At 38.0% G+C, this 17,072-nt stretch overlaps 1 protein-coding gene and 1 long non-coding RNA gene across 2 annotated transcripts; one reads left to right on the top strand and one right to left on the bottom strand.

Annotated features, from left to right (window-relative positions):
• Positions 1–419: 419 nt before the first annotated feature.
• On the bottom strand, positions 420–12,974 carry lhx3 (LIM homeobox 3). The gene is made up of 6 exons (XM_054757780.1): positions 12,780–12,974; positions 8,761–8,932; positions 7,760–7,962; positions 4,153–4,304; positions 1,623–1,794; positions 420–1,536 (listed from the first exon to the last, which is right to left on the bottom strand). The coding sequence occupies exons 1-6, from the start codon at positions 12,847–12,849 to the stop codon at positions 1,118–1,120; spliced, it is 1,188 nt and encodes a 395-aa protein (XP_054613755.1). The 5' UTR covers positions 12,850–12,974; the 3' UTR covers positions 420–1,117.
• LOC129170349 (uncharacterized) lies at positions 9,553–15,110 on the top strand. The gene is made up of 3 exons (XR_008566583.1): positions 9,553–10,773; positions 11,852–11,921; positions 14,825–15,110. It is a non-coding gene; the product is annotated as an uncharacterized LOC129170349 (long non-coding RNA).
• Positions 15,111–17,072: the final 1,962 nt, after the last annotated feature.

Genomic DNA, 17,072 nt, shown 5'->3' with positions numbered 1-17,072 from the left:
GTATTTCTCACCTTCTTTATCCAAGTGCTGGCACTCTCAGCTTTCTTTGGCTCCATTGGGGGCTATGTTGCAGCTGTGATCAATAAAGCAGAGACTTGTGGCTGTGTTAGTTAGCGAAGAACTACAGAGTCAACAGCTGATGATGTCATCGATGGGTGACAGACGGTGACTTCCGCTTCCGGTGTCCATGCTAACAGTAACCGGCTACTAACAGGGATTTTTTTTTTTATTAATAACACGACAAGAAGTGTGCCATATTGTACGCTTAATGTATGCATACATTGTTTACGAAGACTGAAAAATACACTAACCAAGGTTCCACTGTACTCACAAAAAGTTAGGGCTTTCAGGTGAAATTTCAGGGTGAACCTAAACTGCCCTATAACCTTTGCAGGTAAACTGGTCCAACCAAAGAAAGCTGTTCAGGTGACAAATTTATTAATTTATTAAAGTCCTGCATCAGTAATCAGGAATGGTCATCATCATAATAAGCAAGTAATCATCAGAAGGAATAAATAAGACATAAAACATTTTCCACATAAACAAACATTTACATCACAGCCCTGGAGCGCTACGGAAAGCACCTCCTCAGGGTTTTTGTTTTGAGTAGAACAAGACACACAAATGCATAGAGTGATGTAAGTGGACCCCTAGGACATCTACATTTTTAGCCTCTACGTCTGAAGAATGTACAAAGTCCCGCCTAGCTGGATTCACCCTTTCATGGTTCTACAAGGGCCTCGTATAAAAATAAAGTCTCCACAATGATAAACCATTATATCTTTATGTATATTTATATATTGACATTTGGCAACATCCAGACATTTAAAGACTTCTGTACCTCAACACCGTAGACAACAAAAAAAAGCAGTGGGAGGAATCGAGGAAGTGGTCTTCACGTTGCCCCGAAAACGGCAATATTCATACAAATGAGCTGGCTCGGCCAAGTGCTTTTCTTGAAGGTTGTCCTCGATCCAAACGAACTGGATTCTAGTGAAAATCAAACCAGCACCAGTCTTTCATACAGCCACTGTTTGACTAGTTTACAGTCCTTAATACCCAACAGAAGACCAAAAGAAAAGAGTCCATCATAAAAGTCCAGTTTCCTGTCAAGGGATCAAAACTGTCCGTGGTCCACTTCGTCCAACCAGGAGGCAGGACTAGCAGGGAAGTCCGGGTATCCTCCGCTGCTTCCAGTGGAGAGGTCCGAGCTGGGGCCATTGGCTGCGCCCATCGAGACCCTCACGGCAGGGTTGATTCCCCCACCTTGAGTCAGGATGGACAGACCCGATTCGGGGTAGACCAAGCTGTTGATGAGAGGTTGGTGGCGGGGTAGCGCCTGCAAGGACCCTGGTGACTGAGGCAGGCCGTAGGGGCTGTTTGAGCGGATGTCATGGAACTGGTCTTGAGAGGGCATGACGGCGTGCTCCAAGGGGAAGGAGGTGTGGTTGTTGGCTCCTTGGCGGCCCCCCATGGCTGGAGAGTTGCTGCTGTAGATGCCGTTGGTGTGGCCTAGCTCGGACATAGGTGGTTCATCTGTTTCGACAAAGACAGAGGTTGTTAGGTTCTTGTGAAGAGGAGTTTGCAGTGCAGAAAAAAACAAATTAGACTATTGGATTTACCTGTAAAGGACACCTCTGCGTCGCTGTCCATGCCCTCCTCTTGAATGCTGTCTTTGTCCGACTTGGAGCTTCCTCGTGACCTCTTCATGTTTCTGAAGTACTGTCCCCATCTTTGGCGCCCGGCATCCTTTTTCAGCCTCTTTTCTTTGGCCCGCCTGTTCTGGAACCAAACCTGCCAGGGACAATAAGATTACCAGGACATGTGTATATTCTGATACGTAAAAGATGCGTCCCAATTCTGAGTTTCTTTCTTTGGATGCTGCATTCCTGAGGACCCTCAGAAAGTTGCTTGTTTAAATGCACAATCCAGTTTCCTGGTGGAAGCTAATTTTCCCTTACTGGTGATTAGGCTTGGTTAGTGTTAATACTAGGACTGTCAAGTGATTCTTAATTTTTTATCTGATTAAATTGTGGTTTTCAAATTAATTAATCATGATTAATCACAACCAGGCTAAAAAATGTAATGTCATAAAATAAATTAGTTACCGCTGTTAACGTGCTATTTTTGACAGCCCTGAGTTAATCTTGCAGAATTCAAAGGTCCGCCTATGCAAAATTGACTTTAGTGATGTTATAATGGTAGCATGTGTCCCTCAAGCTTGTTAATGAGCACCAAACGTGAGAAAAATCGATCATCTCCCTCACTTTTTTGCTCCACTTTTGACAGAAGAAGCGCTTGAATGGGAGCTTTTCAAGTTCCGCCGCCATAAATGAAGACCCTCCTTTCTTATGGACATGATACCACTTCTGATGAGCCCACCTTGTGTTTACACCCACCATGGTTGCATGTGGTATATAGCATCTATTATGTTGGACAAGTGCAATTACAGTGTACAGTCGTTCCTCACCATGAATTTCACACCTTCACTGCTTTTTCAAAAATATATTAATAAATTATGCTGTTTGTGATTGAATACGGCCTATTATTCATCAAAAAATATGCATGGTGAAGCAGGTTTTACCTTTTTTTGTGCCTAAATTAAGCATTTTCAAGCAAGAAAATAGCTAAATGAACTAAAATGCAAATATACATGTAGTTCATTCAGAAGACACATTCAGAGAATCTGTGAATGATATGTAGTATTCTACACTGGTCACTAGGTGTCAGTAATGTCACTGTCATGTAATAAAAACACGGGCTAATGTTGCTGCAGTAACCCAGGCAAACCTAAAAGTCAACACTAAACCCTCAACGTCACTTTCTGTCCGCCCGGCACTCAGTTCCCTTAGGGAACACTATTATAGCAACACACAGGAGCACGAGTCTTATTTATGTCTTAAGTGGCTTATTTACTCTTATGTCTACTACATTGGGTAATACAAGTGGAAAGGCGATTATATGGATTCAGTCATATCTAGAGGGCCCTAATAATGTTAAAAACTGTATTTAGAAGGTCAAAAACATTTTCTATGCTTGAACTACGAAAATATTGAATTTATATGTAAGGAATTATACTTGGCGGAAATTCACTTATCACTGTTAGGTCTGGAACCAATTAACTCATTCAATACCAAAGACGTAGTTATACGTTGGTACAGTTGTTTAGAAAAGCAAAAAATATTAAGTGAAAGTTATGCTTGAAATGTATGTTTTCACAAAAAGCTGGTTTTCTCCCTTTTCCAGTCGGGAACTCATATTTTCCTGAAACTTACCTATGTTCTACTGCTGGTTACTAAACAACGGAAAAAAGGAGAGAAACTTTTTTTCAGTTTTTTTTCTTTTCTCTTACACGTTTATGTAGTCATAGAACACAATATTCGGTGTACCCTAAAATGTCCGATACTGAAGGGGTTGTCTTTTGAAAAATGGCTGGGATTGAATGAGTTACCCACGATAAACGAGGAATTTACTGTTTAAGTAAAAAGTGGGTAAAGTGCACAATAGTGCGTTTCGGAGACAGGTGTGGACAAACACAGCATTAGCATTAAAGCTACAGACACACAAAACAGCGTGTTCCTGGGCTTACTAAAAGCACCTTTGAGGCTTTGTTGAAAAATAGTAGAATAAGCAAAAACAGAATCTAAATCTCAAGTGCAGCTTGCAGCATCACTGCTTTTTAAAGATCTCTTTTTTTAGCCAGTTAATTTCACAGGCAAACTTAAAGCACAAAAAGCAGTTTTACATGAGCCCTTAATGATATTCTGCCCCAGGGTGAACCCTCTTCGCCTCTTTCCCTTTCACTGAATAGTGAGGAGCATTTTAGTGGCTTCTGTCCCCCACGTTTGTCCTTGCAAATAAAACAATATATACGGCCGCCGGCGAGGGTGGCGGGGGAGGATCCTCGGCCCGGGCAACAACACGCGAGGCCCCCCCCCCCCCTGCCTCTTAGCACTGTTAACGAGCTCGCACTTAAACCGTGCTGACTTTGATGCAGACTTCATTTTGCTCCATCTTGCCGTAAATTCCCCCACCCCCTCACCCACTCGAACAGTGAGTGGTGTAGTTGCCAGCTCAGCCGCCATTGTCCCACAATAATGAAGTCAGGACGCTAATGGATCAGTTTCCCTAATGGATAATAATAAACTTTACCTGCACGACCCGCATATCCAGGCCCGTCTCGGAGGAGAGCTGCTCCCGGACGTGGCGGGCTGGCTTGGGAGAATTATTGTAAGCGTTCTTTAGGGTCTCCAGCTGCTTGGCCGTGATGGTCGTTCGGGGCCTTTTCGCGGTTGAGTCGGCTTCTGAGGTGGGGGGACAACGCAAGAATAGGACAAAGAGACACAGAGTTGAAGAACACAGAAATACTAGAGTAGGAATAGGTATAATCTATTCTAATGCACAACATAAGCCTGTTTAGTAGACTCCAACCCTACCGTAAAGCACACATATACTGTATTACAACCAACAACCAATTAAGTATAAGTGATGCAAACAAATTTGGCAATTCATGGTAATCTTAACATGTTAACCCCCGAAATGTCCACCAAGTGACTCCTGCTGTCCTAATTGCATCATGTCTGCACATCTGTTGGCAAAACTCAAGATCACCGTCCAAATGGGGTGAAGCCACACCCCTCTAACGCTAAGTAATTACGCCCTCTCATTAGTAAAGTAAATGTGTATGTTTTTTGGGGGGGTTGTGAAAACTTGCAAGCACCGCAGCTGTAAATTCAAACAAACAGATGGGAAGATAATAAAAGTGAACTGATTGGAATTTAGTATGCCGTCCGATAAGATAGATTCATATTGTAGGACATCCGTCATTTGTTTTCTAATATGACGAACCTCAAACAGCCACAAAATTAGCCACACTCCTGCACAATCTAAGGAGATTCAGTGCAGAATTCCCTTTGAAATAATGATCTGGTTTTAAGATGGACACTGCAGAGACATGATAAATGAACATTATGTTTATTGTTTTGGTTGTAGTTTGCTGTGGTTTGCAGTTACTGAGAGCGCTCTCTAATATTTTGAATTAATGTGATTATAATATTAGAAATCGAAATCGATTAAGATATTTAATTGCACTTTGTCCATAGTTAACTCATAGTTAATCAATTAACCACGGACAGGAAGACATTTTTATAAGTCTACCTTTGAAGGATCATTTTAAAGTTTTTAATACACCTATCAACATGAGTCTGGATAATATGTTTGCTTTATGCACATTTTTGTTGATTATACAGTGTGTTTTTTTTTTTAACAGATCAATACAAAATGGACCTCAACGTGTAAAAAACAAACACAATGTACAACAATTAGACATTTAGACAATTAGACAACTGTCCATCACTCTAATACTACAAATAAAGGTTTGCAAAAACACCCACTAATTAAGTGAAATGAAAACAGGGTTAAAAAAATATATATGTATATTATTATATATTATAGTGAATTATAATTATATTATCATTATTAATAATTACAAATGCATATTGACAACAAAAAATAGAGTGCTCAGTAGTTTTCAGAACTAGGACTGCGTGCATACGTATACTGTAGTGCAGTCAGGCTATAGCTTATACTTCACGTCCAAACACTCTTACACACACTTTATCACTCTTTTCCTAGTCTGGCGACTCATTTGTAACAAACACAGCAATCTAAGCACAAATGCTAATAAATCGCTAATAAATAATATAAATAACAATAACGCCAACTAGATGATGGCAGTGTGCTTAAGCAGAATGAGGAGATGAGCCAGAATGAAGAGATGAAGGTAAAAACAGAAATAAGCAGGAAAGGTGTGAGTGTCGAAATGCAGGATGGATATAAGAGTATTTAGGACACAGGGGAAAAGAAAGTGGAATCAACCAAAAAAGTAGAGCAAGCGATTGCAAAGCATTATTGAATAGCATGGCAGTGCTAAGTGTCTGCATATGTTAATATTTATGAAAATGTAAAAAATGTTATTATGCTAATGTTGGCATAATAGCACTAACATGCTACCACCTAACATGATAACACTATGTGTTTATATACGTTTCTGCTCAGAAAACAGCTTAAATGTTACGATGCTAAGTTTAGCATGTTAAAGTTAACGAAAACCTAGCATGATAGTGCTGAGTGACTGTCAATGTTAATACTAATGAAAATGGCTAAAAATGCTACTATGCTAATGTTAGCATGCTAGCAATGCTAACATGCTAATGTTAGCATACTAACACTTAACATGATAGCACAAAGTGTTTCTATGAATTCTACTTATAAAAACGGCTAAAAATGCTACTATGCTAACGTTAGATGCAGCACCTAGCATGGTAGCGGTAATTGTCTATGTGTGTTAATAAATGGCAGAAAATGCTACTATGCTAATGTTCGCATGCTAGCCATGTTAACACGTAGCATGATAGCGCACTATACCAGGAAAGCTAAACATACTGATTGAGGTTGTGTTTTGATTTTGGAATGGTTTAAATCGGGTGAGAAATGTGGCAGCATTAACAATTAAGTTTTTAGAGAAAAGTGGGAATTTTGTGTAAAGGGAAAATTTTAGTCTTCTGAAAAACAGGTAGCCTGAATGTCCTTAACTTGTTGAACAGTTTGATGTTGGAATGGCTTCAATGAATTGACAAATATGGATGTTGAAAGAAATCTTAGAAGCGGAAATAGTGTTACAAAAAAGTGTGAATTTTAAGAAAAAAAATATTTTTGGAATGTAAAAAATGGTCAGTTTGAAATCTCTGAATAAGTAGAATGGTTTCATGGTTGGAATTGTGGAATCAATGGGAAAAATGTTGTGGAACTTTTGGAAAATCAGGGAATGATTTGAAATATCTGAACAGATAGCAAACTATTCCCGAATGAGCTGAACGATTTGATGCTGGATTGGTTTGAATCAGTTGAAAAGGAGTTAGAGGATAAAAAAAAGGCGGCATAAGAATGATCAAAGTGCCTGGTTAGAATTTTACAAGTGTGACACAATAAATTCCCTCGTGAGCCTTTACTGCCATCTCATTTAGTGCTGTGTGCTGTCTAACAGGCAGCTCGTAGCCCAAATTTTAGCTCGCAGTTCAAAGCAAAAAACAAGCCGAGAGACGGCTCGCATCTAAAAAAACACTCGCTAGTTGGGACACTCGTATGCCACGGTACCGCTGTATAAATGACATAAAAAATATAACCTGCAGTGCTCCGGTACCTTCTTTCCTCTCTGACATTCGAGAGTCGACGTACTTTGTGACAACTCAACTCACAGTGACAGTAGATAACCTACGTTACCTATGTTCTACTGCTGATTACTAAAGCACGGAAAAAGCTAGAAACAATTTTTTTTTTTACGATGAAAGACTGGAGTCTAATCTTTCTGTTGGTAGGATCCATGTTTTTTATAGCCATAGAACACAATATTCTGTGTGCCTTGAAAGATCAGTCCAAATCGTCTAAAATGGCCGGCACTGAAGGGGTTGTCTTTTGAAAAATGTCTGGGATGGAATGAGTTCATGTCTTAAAATGTACTTAAAATATGTCCGCAGTTTTAATAATTTCCTGTAATTGAGTCATCATATATTACAAATATTTGCTCTGAATTATTATGTGTAGACAAATAGGATTAAGAGTGTTTGAATGCCCCCCAAAATGTAAATTTAGGCCATTTTACAAAACAAGAAAAGTGTCCATAAACACACGCTTTAGAGTCTTTCAAATGTTGCACATATTGAAATGATAATGACATAATGTCAACTGCAGACACACGAACCTCTCTGTTTGGCGGTCTCGTAGTCGGCCTTGCACACCAGCCTGCTGTCCTCCATCAGGTAGTACTCGTCCCCTGTGGCTAGCTGCCTCTTGCACACGATGCAGGCGAAGCAGTGCAGGTGGTAAACGAAGTCCTGAGCTCTCCTCACCACCTGCGTGGGCGGGATGCCCTGCTGACACGCAGCACATTTGGTCCCGAACCTCCTTCGGGACATGTGGACATAGTTTTGATCATCAGTATCTGTGTGTATTTGTAGGCATCACACGATGGGGACAAACATAGTCAGTTTTGATTGACACCCTCAGTGAGGTATTGAAGTTGTCGGGAGAAAACTTAACTTATTGTGCTTCTTACTGTACATTTCATTGTTATCAAAATTGCAGACTGAGGTCATTTAATCAAATTAAATTCATTGTTACATTATGTACCACCACAGCAAGAAAGCTACCACAAAGGTTAATTACAAATTCAGTAAAATTTGTGAGAAAACAATTTATTCTAAGGTGTCGGTGACTTTCATCCACTAAAATTGCGACATAACGCAGCAATAACATACAATACAGTGCATACTGTATGTTTACTTTTCTTGCAAAATTGTTACATCATTACTGGGTCAAAACTGTATACTTCATCATTTCAATTAGTTTCTATATATAGTTGTTATATAAATTAAAATCTTGTTTTTTTTTGTGAAGCAACCCCAAAACCAAAGCATTTTTTCTGCTAACAATGTGTCACTTTTCGCGTAAAATCCTACTAAATTCATTTTAAAATAGACTCATTGATGCTGACATACCTCTTGGAGCTAATTAGACCCCGAGTGCTGCACAATGAGAGTTACAATTAATCTGCAGTGGTGAAGAACTGCACTGCCTATACTGAGAGGTGTAATGCATAGTCGACATGTTGTTACAGGAATACCTCTGCGAGTGTCAGTCAAAACTGAGCGTCTTTTGTCCAGGTATTTCCAATGAGGTGTCCTGTCCTGCATGTATACTCACTTGAAGAAGTCTTCTTTGCAGTAAACGCTGTCCCCCCTGCTGAAGCACTTGTCGGCCAGCTGTGTCTGGCAGTCAGTGCATTTAAGGCACTTGCCGTGCCAGTGACGCTCCAGCACTTTGAGGATGAAGCGGTCCACGATGTGCTGGTTGCAGCCCGCACACACTGGGATCTCTGCACACGGAGGGAGGCAACATGCAACATGCAAGGAGAGTAATAAGTCATTCCACGTTTGTCAGGTAATACATTTGAATAGATGACCACAGGGTTTCAACAGTTCATTTGTCACAGAAGCAAACAACGGAGTGTGCAGTTATTTTTTAAAATAATTTATTTAAAAAAAAATTATATATGTAAATTTGATGATCAAGTGGCATTAAATCATTATTATAATAAATATTTATTGTAGTTTTTTTTTTACTAAAGTCACTGAAAAGGTAAAAAACAAATATAATAAAATACAAAATATTTCATATATAATGCAACCATCATTTACTTTAATGTTTCTATATTGCTACCACCTCTTTTTGATTATAATAGGCTAGAAATATTTTATATACAGTATATATTTAGAAATCGCAGCGTATTAAAAGGCATACAGCTTTGTTGGATGCCAGTTAATGCAAGAAAATTATAATAAGTGCCGAATAGTAATAGCAGTGTTAATATTAACATTTTTTAATCGACTTATTTAATTCCATGTTGATGTAAAATGTTTAAAAAAATTGTTTTAAAAGTCTGAAAAATTTGAGATCATAGGAAAATTGGTTATATATGAAATGTTTATATATATGTTCTTGCAATATAAATCTCATCCACTTAATTTTATATAAATGCTGTTTTTATTTTATTTTTTATTCAAAAAAATTATATTTGCATTGAAAAAAAATGTTGTATTCAATATTAAGGGTAAATGACAAACTGTAAGATTTGTTTTCCCTTATAAACATGCCTTAAAATTATGTGCACACTGCAAAGATGGTCTGACAAAGCACCTCAAATCCTAATAATAATCATAATAATAATAAAGTTTTTGGGTGATTGCTTGCGTGATAAAATTAAAACAAACGTGAGGATAACGCATAAGCACAAAAAAATGAACGAGACAAACACTGACTTGCAATAAATTGGAAAAAGAACAAGAGGGATGTCACATAAGACGTTATCCAAGCAGGTTATTACTTATTCAAACAAATGCTGCAATGAATCTCATGGCCATTGTGTAGTGGTGCTCAAAGTCATACAACATGCATGAAGCATTTCTATAGTTTGGAGTGCACACTCTGTGCCAAACACCAGGTGCTCATTTAGCCATTCAAGCTCTAAGGACCTCCAATATCATTTCGTCACTTTTTTTGGACATCTAGTGTGAATATTTAAACAAAAAAAGGCTCGAGTCCAACCCCTTTTAAATAAAATTCACCATGTTACCGTAGACCAGGTGTTAGGAGTGGAAAACAAAACTTAAATAGGGTAAATAAAGTAATTAACATTAGAGAGTTAAAAAAAAAAAGATTTCGTTTGGCATGCGTGTTTAGAAGTGTCAACAAAAACGAGGCGTGTGATACAAATTAAAAACGTAGAAGAAGAATTAAGACGAAGAAGAACCCGGAAGTAAAATGGACCACTTAAAAAGCACAATTTCATTTACACCCAGTTCCTACGCACATACTAAAAAAAACCAAAACATAATGTATATATGTATATACACACACCATTTAACCATACGTTTTGTCCAAGTCCATGCGAATTGCTGTGTTGTATTTTACGCAGCCATATTCGTGGCCAAATAGCAAAACAAGAAGCAGTTCCCCAATTTGGCCCCGTACCCATTTTAGGCCCGTAGCTCAACACACACACATGCACACGCTCACATTCGTGAGTGGAAACATCATCGTTGGCCGTGGAAACCTCCCTGGATTACTCAAGAGCGTTCCCTTGGTGACTGCATGAGATCTCGAATAACATCTACACACACGCCCGGAAGTTGAACACCAACAAGCATCTGCGCTGAGGTAAGCTCACCAGCCACTACATTAGGTGCATATACATATATGTATGCGTTTGCACTAAGAATATACCATTCGTTTTTTATGGCTTCTCTTTCAAAATAAATAAAATGTTGTATTTTGCTGCAAATATTTTACAACGTGCTACTGACTTTGCAAGGTTGTACTCTTATTTGAAATATATCAATTGGAATTAAGAACAATTGCTGATGTCTGTTTGTGCGCTTAAAACAAGACGAACAAAAACAAAAAAGCAGTAAATTGATGCTGCATATTTATATTTCTTTAAATGTTATTTACTTTACTCACTAAAAACACTAGTGCAATAAAAATGGCCTATAGTCACACTGACATCCTGGTACCTGATTGAAAATAAATTATTCCTTAAATAATATCCACAAATGTGCAAAAAAATAAATCAATACAAATGTTTAACTCCTTTTTTTAAGGGTTTTAATGTAGGCCAATGGGAGCAAAGTGTGTCCAGTCCTCCACCCTAAGACGAGTGTTTATTTAGGGGAGAGATGTTCAATGTTGTTCAATAACAATGTTTGATCGGGCCAGCACCCCAATGAATTTTATTGACACTGATCTTTGGTGCAAAATGGTGCCTTGGGAAATCATGTAGAGTGCACGCTGATGAATCTAAAATCAATTGCGCCATTTGTGCACGTTTGGGAAGTGTATGAAGTAGAGGAAAAGTGTATGTGTGTATATTTTCTTACTTTGCAGCTTTGTCATCATTTTATACATCTTTATGTGGATCGCTCACATTTTTGTGACTTCATGTGACAGTAAAAATATAATCTTAGCCACTCAATGTGTATATTTTAAATTGAACTTTTAAAAATGGTCCCATCCCATACCAAAAAATTCAAAATAAATGTTCTTTAAATATATTCGTTGGATTAAGTTACATTTTTGTCTATGTTATGTATTAACTTTCTATTTTTGTGTTTAGAGGCATCAGTTAACATTTTAGTTCAGTTAAGGTTTTTTTCTTTTTTTCATTTTTGAATGGTGCGTTCACTTATCAGCATTGAGGATAATTTTGCCCTTTCAGTGCAACCTTTTACCCCCTTAGGGTGTCTCACCTGGCGGGAATGTGACACCTGTGGATCTTCTCTTTTGTGTCCTTGGACCGGCTGCGGCAGGTGAGCCAATAGTTGTTTTTTTTTTTACGCACTTTCGGTGGTTCTTATACATTTAGTTTTTGGCCCGTGCACCACATCCGTTATCCGGACCCCGTGATGACAACGGTGTGAAATGACAGAACGCGCACAACATCTGTTCTTGCCATTTGTGCAACAATAGAAGCTCATTACGCATTCATAACGTCTCCTGCACGCACGGAGCAGGAAAACGCGTGTTGTTTGTGTTAAAATGTGCTGCTAAGTAACACAAATGTGAGTGCGCATGTACAGTATATAGTACGCAAGACATATGTGAATTACGTATGTGCTTAAAAAAGTGTATATTTAATGCAGGAGAACTCTCCTTATTGTGATGCGTTAAGGAACACTGGTCAAACCCAGCGCAGTATGTCAGAAATAGACTTTTACAAAACTAACTAAACTCAATTGCACCTACTGCCACCTCTTGCTATATTGCTCAATTTTGCCGCTGGAATCCTAGTAACATTAATTGAGAAAATGTTGAAAAAGTTGCAATACAATTGCGGATCTGGACCAAAAAATAAGGGTTTCCACTATAACCTATGTTCCACTCCTTTTAAAAAAGGTTGTATTAAGCCTTTAAGTATTTTTCCCTAGAGTACTGCTCACAGTACAAACGAACGGCCATCACTATCAAAGATAATAGTGCCCGTTTTTGATTGACACTCTTTCCACAAGTATGAAGCTGTCAGTCTAGCGTAGTGCAGTTCTACACTAACAACACAAACATTTTAAAATGAATACCTCTCTGACAATGCCAATTAAAGCAGCATTATTATCTCTGCAAAGGCCGATTAAAACGAACTAATAAACAATAATTCGGCGTACGGGTCTTACCTTGGCCTGCGCTGTAGCGAGAGAAATTGCCGTTGTTCTGACAACTCGAACCCGGGTGTTCGAGCAACATGTTTGCTGTACTGGATGATGGGTGTATCCTCCCCCAAAAACGCCCCCCAAAAGGGTTGACTTTGCCTGGCTGGTGAGTTACCCAGAAGCGGGACAAGACATCAACTGGATCTGTTGGTTCCGTGTGACCAAGATGAGGCTGGGAAGTCTCGTAGGGGGGCGGGGACGTGCGGCGGCGTCAGCTGATCTGAGTGGGAGACCTCCGCCAGGGTGGGTGTGTATAGCGGGAAACTCTGTCCACGGTGCTGAATGGGCGTGGACACGAAGCTCCGACGTTAGACTTGCATTCATTAGACTTGCATTAATTTGATATATATATATATATATATATATATATATATATATATATATATATATATATATATATATATATATATATATATATATATATATATATATATATATATATATATATATATATATATATATATATGCTGGGCTACACGTGTCTGTCTTTTCAGGCATCACAATAGGCTAACTGGGCAGCCATGCATGCAGCAGGACATTGTTATCAGTGGTCCCCCCCTTTTGTTTGCTTAAAGATGGAACACCACTCAACATGCATGTCAACAAATGTGCTCATGGTGCTTGACAATAGGCGTTTAATGCGTTGTTTTCCATCTAAAATGTCATGTTTTTGACAGCCAATGCTGTTAAAGGCTTATTAAAATGAGAAACCATAATTGGTAACTTCATCCTAAGCCAATCACCAATCGAATGTTATGATAGAAATCAATTGGTTATAATTAAATTTAATGAAAGAAAATGGGAAGATGATGGGAATGAAATACAGTAATTATAAATAATGCCAAAATATTATACTGATAGTTTTAGAAAATGTTGGAAAAAACCTCTGGGGTTAAAATTTTGAACATTTAATGTATTTGAATGAGTACGCTAATAAAAATGGAAGAATTCAGTTTTGGCACATGAGTTTTGCAGGTGAATGGTGAATATTGTGCCATACCGGCCATGTTTATTTTGCTAAAAGAACCAAGAATGTTGAGAAAGTGCCATCTGTATTAGGAATGAGCCAAAGCAATTGAGAAGGAGCTTTGCATTTTTGGTGGTACTGCCTTTACACAGGAAAGAAGTTGAGCTTTGAAGCATGAGTGAACAGTTTGAGGAGAGCGGTGACGTTTTGCAAGTCAGCTGTTGTGCTGTGCTAAAATCTAAGACTGTTTGGTCAAATGAGTTTTGAAAATGTAATTTCTGTTTCAAGAAATGAGCCAAATAAATGGAGAAAAACTGTAATATTGTGGAGTTACAGTAAAAAAAAATCTGGATTTATAATTTAGCATTTTTAAAAATATTTTCATGAGTATGATATGACAAAAAAAAATTGTTATAATTTTGAATATGGGGCGCACGGTGGCCTAGTGGTTAGCATGTTGCCCACAGTCAGGAGATCGAGAAGATCTGGGTTCGAATCTCCATTGGGCATCTCTGTGTGGAGTTTGCATGTTCTCCCCGTGCGTGCGTGGGTTTCCTCCCACACTCCCACGTTAATTGGCGAATCTAAATTGTCCATAGGTATGAATGTGAGTGTGAATGGTTGTTTGTCTATATGTGCCCTGCGATTGGCTGGCAACCAGTCCAGGGTGTACCCCGCCTCCCGCCCGAAGTCAGCTGGGATAGGCTCCAGCATACAAGTGACCCTAATGAGGATAAGTGGCATAGGAAATGGATGGAATTTTGAAATTTTCAGGCTATAACAAAAAAAAAAAAAAATCAGAGGATATAATTTTGTATTTTCAAGCATTTTATTGAGTACACGATAGTAAACAAAAATTTTTTGGGTTATTTTGAAATTTAAAAAAATATTTTAATGAGTACACTATAACTAAATTATTTTGAGTTATAATTTAGAATTGTTCAAGCATTTTAATGGGTATGCTTTTAAGAAAGTATTTCAATGATTATTTTAAATTTTTGAGGCTTTTTCTTTGACTTTTGTGTGTGTGATTCCACCATAGACAAATACCAGTGATGGCAAAGAGGGGAAACACGTGATGATGGCCACAGAAGCTGAAACTGCGACGTAGCAAAGCGGTCCTGGCTGCTCAGTACTGCATCAGTGCAAAGTCAGTTGACTGTTTTCTGTGAAGAAACGTACCTCCCAGGCTTATGAATCCTCCCTCTGCTTCACACTTTCTCAAAGTTAATAGTGAGTACACAATTTATTGTTTTCAATGTCATATCGTGGTTAACTTACACTTATACTTGCACGACAGTTAAGAATGTGTGCAGGAAGCCTCCTTACAATTATATACCTGTATCATACCGTGGTTAGCTTCTTTTTACACTTGCAGACAGTTAAGAATGTGCAGCAGCAGATTATTTGGGAAATTTTGTTTTAAAATATGAACAAATTGCACTAAGGTTCCACTGTATTGTGTTGAATTTAAAATGTCATCTTTTTAAAGGTCAACCCTGTACACAGTATATGCATGAACAATACACTATTGTTGCATTTTTCCACACTAGTTTCTAATGCGTTGCTGCACAAGTCCAGGTCAATTGAGCACATTCATTGCACTGGATGATAATTCTTTTTGGCTGTGTGCCATGTAGCCATCCCCGTTGACAATGTGCCAATTATCACCACAACACCACACTAGCCCTGGCCCATACATACAGCTTTGATTCAATTTTGCTCAGCCTGCAGCAGCTAATTAGAGCTATCGCCTTCTTTAGGTCCACTCAGGGGCCAAATTAGCCTCCCAAATGAAAAGAAATCAACAACCTCCCCTCCTGTTTAAAACGCACAACACCAATGCAAGTTTGTTTTCAAATGAGGTTTTTTTTGAGTGTTTTTGTGTGCACCTAATCTCCAGTCAATAAGTCAGTTTACATCTCTGTGCAGATTAACGGTTTGTAAATCTGCAAGGAAGGCGCACACAGTAACTAGGAGGCTAAAGCTTGCCGCAGTGTCAAAAGGAGCTTAGAACACAACACAACAACAGGGCTGCTGCACCGTGCAACAAGCATGAATATTATGCTAAAAACACACACGCAGATGCTTCTATCTTAAAGCATTGTTGCACCAAATTGGTAAAGATGTCCCCACAGCTGCGGTCCCACTTGACAAAGCAGCTGCAATCCATCCTCAATGGTCCTCCACTAAGATTCTTTTTTTTTCTGTTCGCCCCCCTTACAGCGCCACTTGGTGTTTGACCTTTTTTTTTTTTTTTTTTTTTTTTTTTTTTTGCGAAAGAGCCTCTTTTCTTAAGGATGCCTTCAAAAAGAACAAACAAATCCCGCTACAATTCCAGAAGGTGCAACACAAATCATCAGCTCCTCATAGAAAATGATCTCCACTGGGGGATTAAGATGAGCAAAGGCTTACCTTTTTTCTTCATCTTTCATGCATCAACAAAAACATAGGTTTTTTGGGGTTTTTTTTTACCTCTTGCCCTGACATTGAAAAATTCTAATAATAATGCAGAAACAAGCTATGTTTATTATTGTGGTTATAGTTTGCAGTACTGCCCAACTGCACTGCACCTTAATGGGAGCTACAAATATAAAAGAATGAATACAAATTAATACAACTTAATATAAATAGAAAACAAAATAGTACAGTGTGTAAAATGGGTGCAAAAAAATACTAATTTGGTCAATAATTCAAAATTTCTTAAGTTGTCTGCAGTGGTGTACAACGGCACTGCATTTTAATGGTAACTAAAAATTATAACAAAAAAATGTATACAGATTGATGCAAATGTAGTATAGAATAGAAATTGTTAAAAAAAAAATAAAAAGCAAAAAAAAACAGCTTATGTTGTCGTTTGCAGTGGTGTACAAATGCACTGCCTGATAATAGGAGCTAGAAAATAGAATAGAATACAAATAAATATGCATTTAATAAAATACTGCAAAAATATAGTTATGTTGTCAATATTTGGAAAAAAAAAAACATTATGCTTGAGGTTTCAATTGGTATGAAGCTGCACTGCATGATAATAGGAGCTAAAAACAGAAAATAATAAATATAAATTTGAAACAATATTACAGAATGTGTATAATATGGGCAGTAACATACTTATGTTGTTGATATTGGCTAAAAATATCGTGCATCATAAAAGGAGCTAACGATCGGTGGAAATTTTTATTTTATTCTAGTTATTTTATATTTGTGTTTATTATTTTTATGTATATATTTAAAATTAAAAAAAACTTTATAAAGACGACAGTGTACTGCATCTTTTTACATGCACGCAT

The sequence above is a fragment of the Dunckerocampus dactyliophorus genome, chromosome 17, assembly GCF_027744805.1.
Source record: "Dunckerocampus dactyliophorus isolate RoL2022-P2 chromosome 17, RoL_Ddac_1.1, whole genome shotgun sequence".
NCBI lineage: Eukaryota > Metazoa > Chordata > Actinopteri > Syngnathiformes > Syngnathidae > Dunckerocampus > Dunckerocampus dactyliophorus.
The sequence above is the reverse complement of the archived record's forward strand: the minus strand, read 5'-3'. Positions and strand labels throughout refer to the sequence as shown.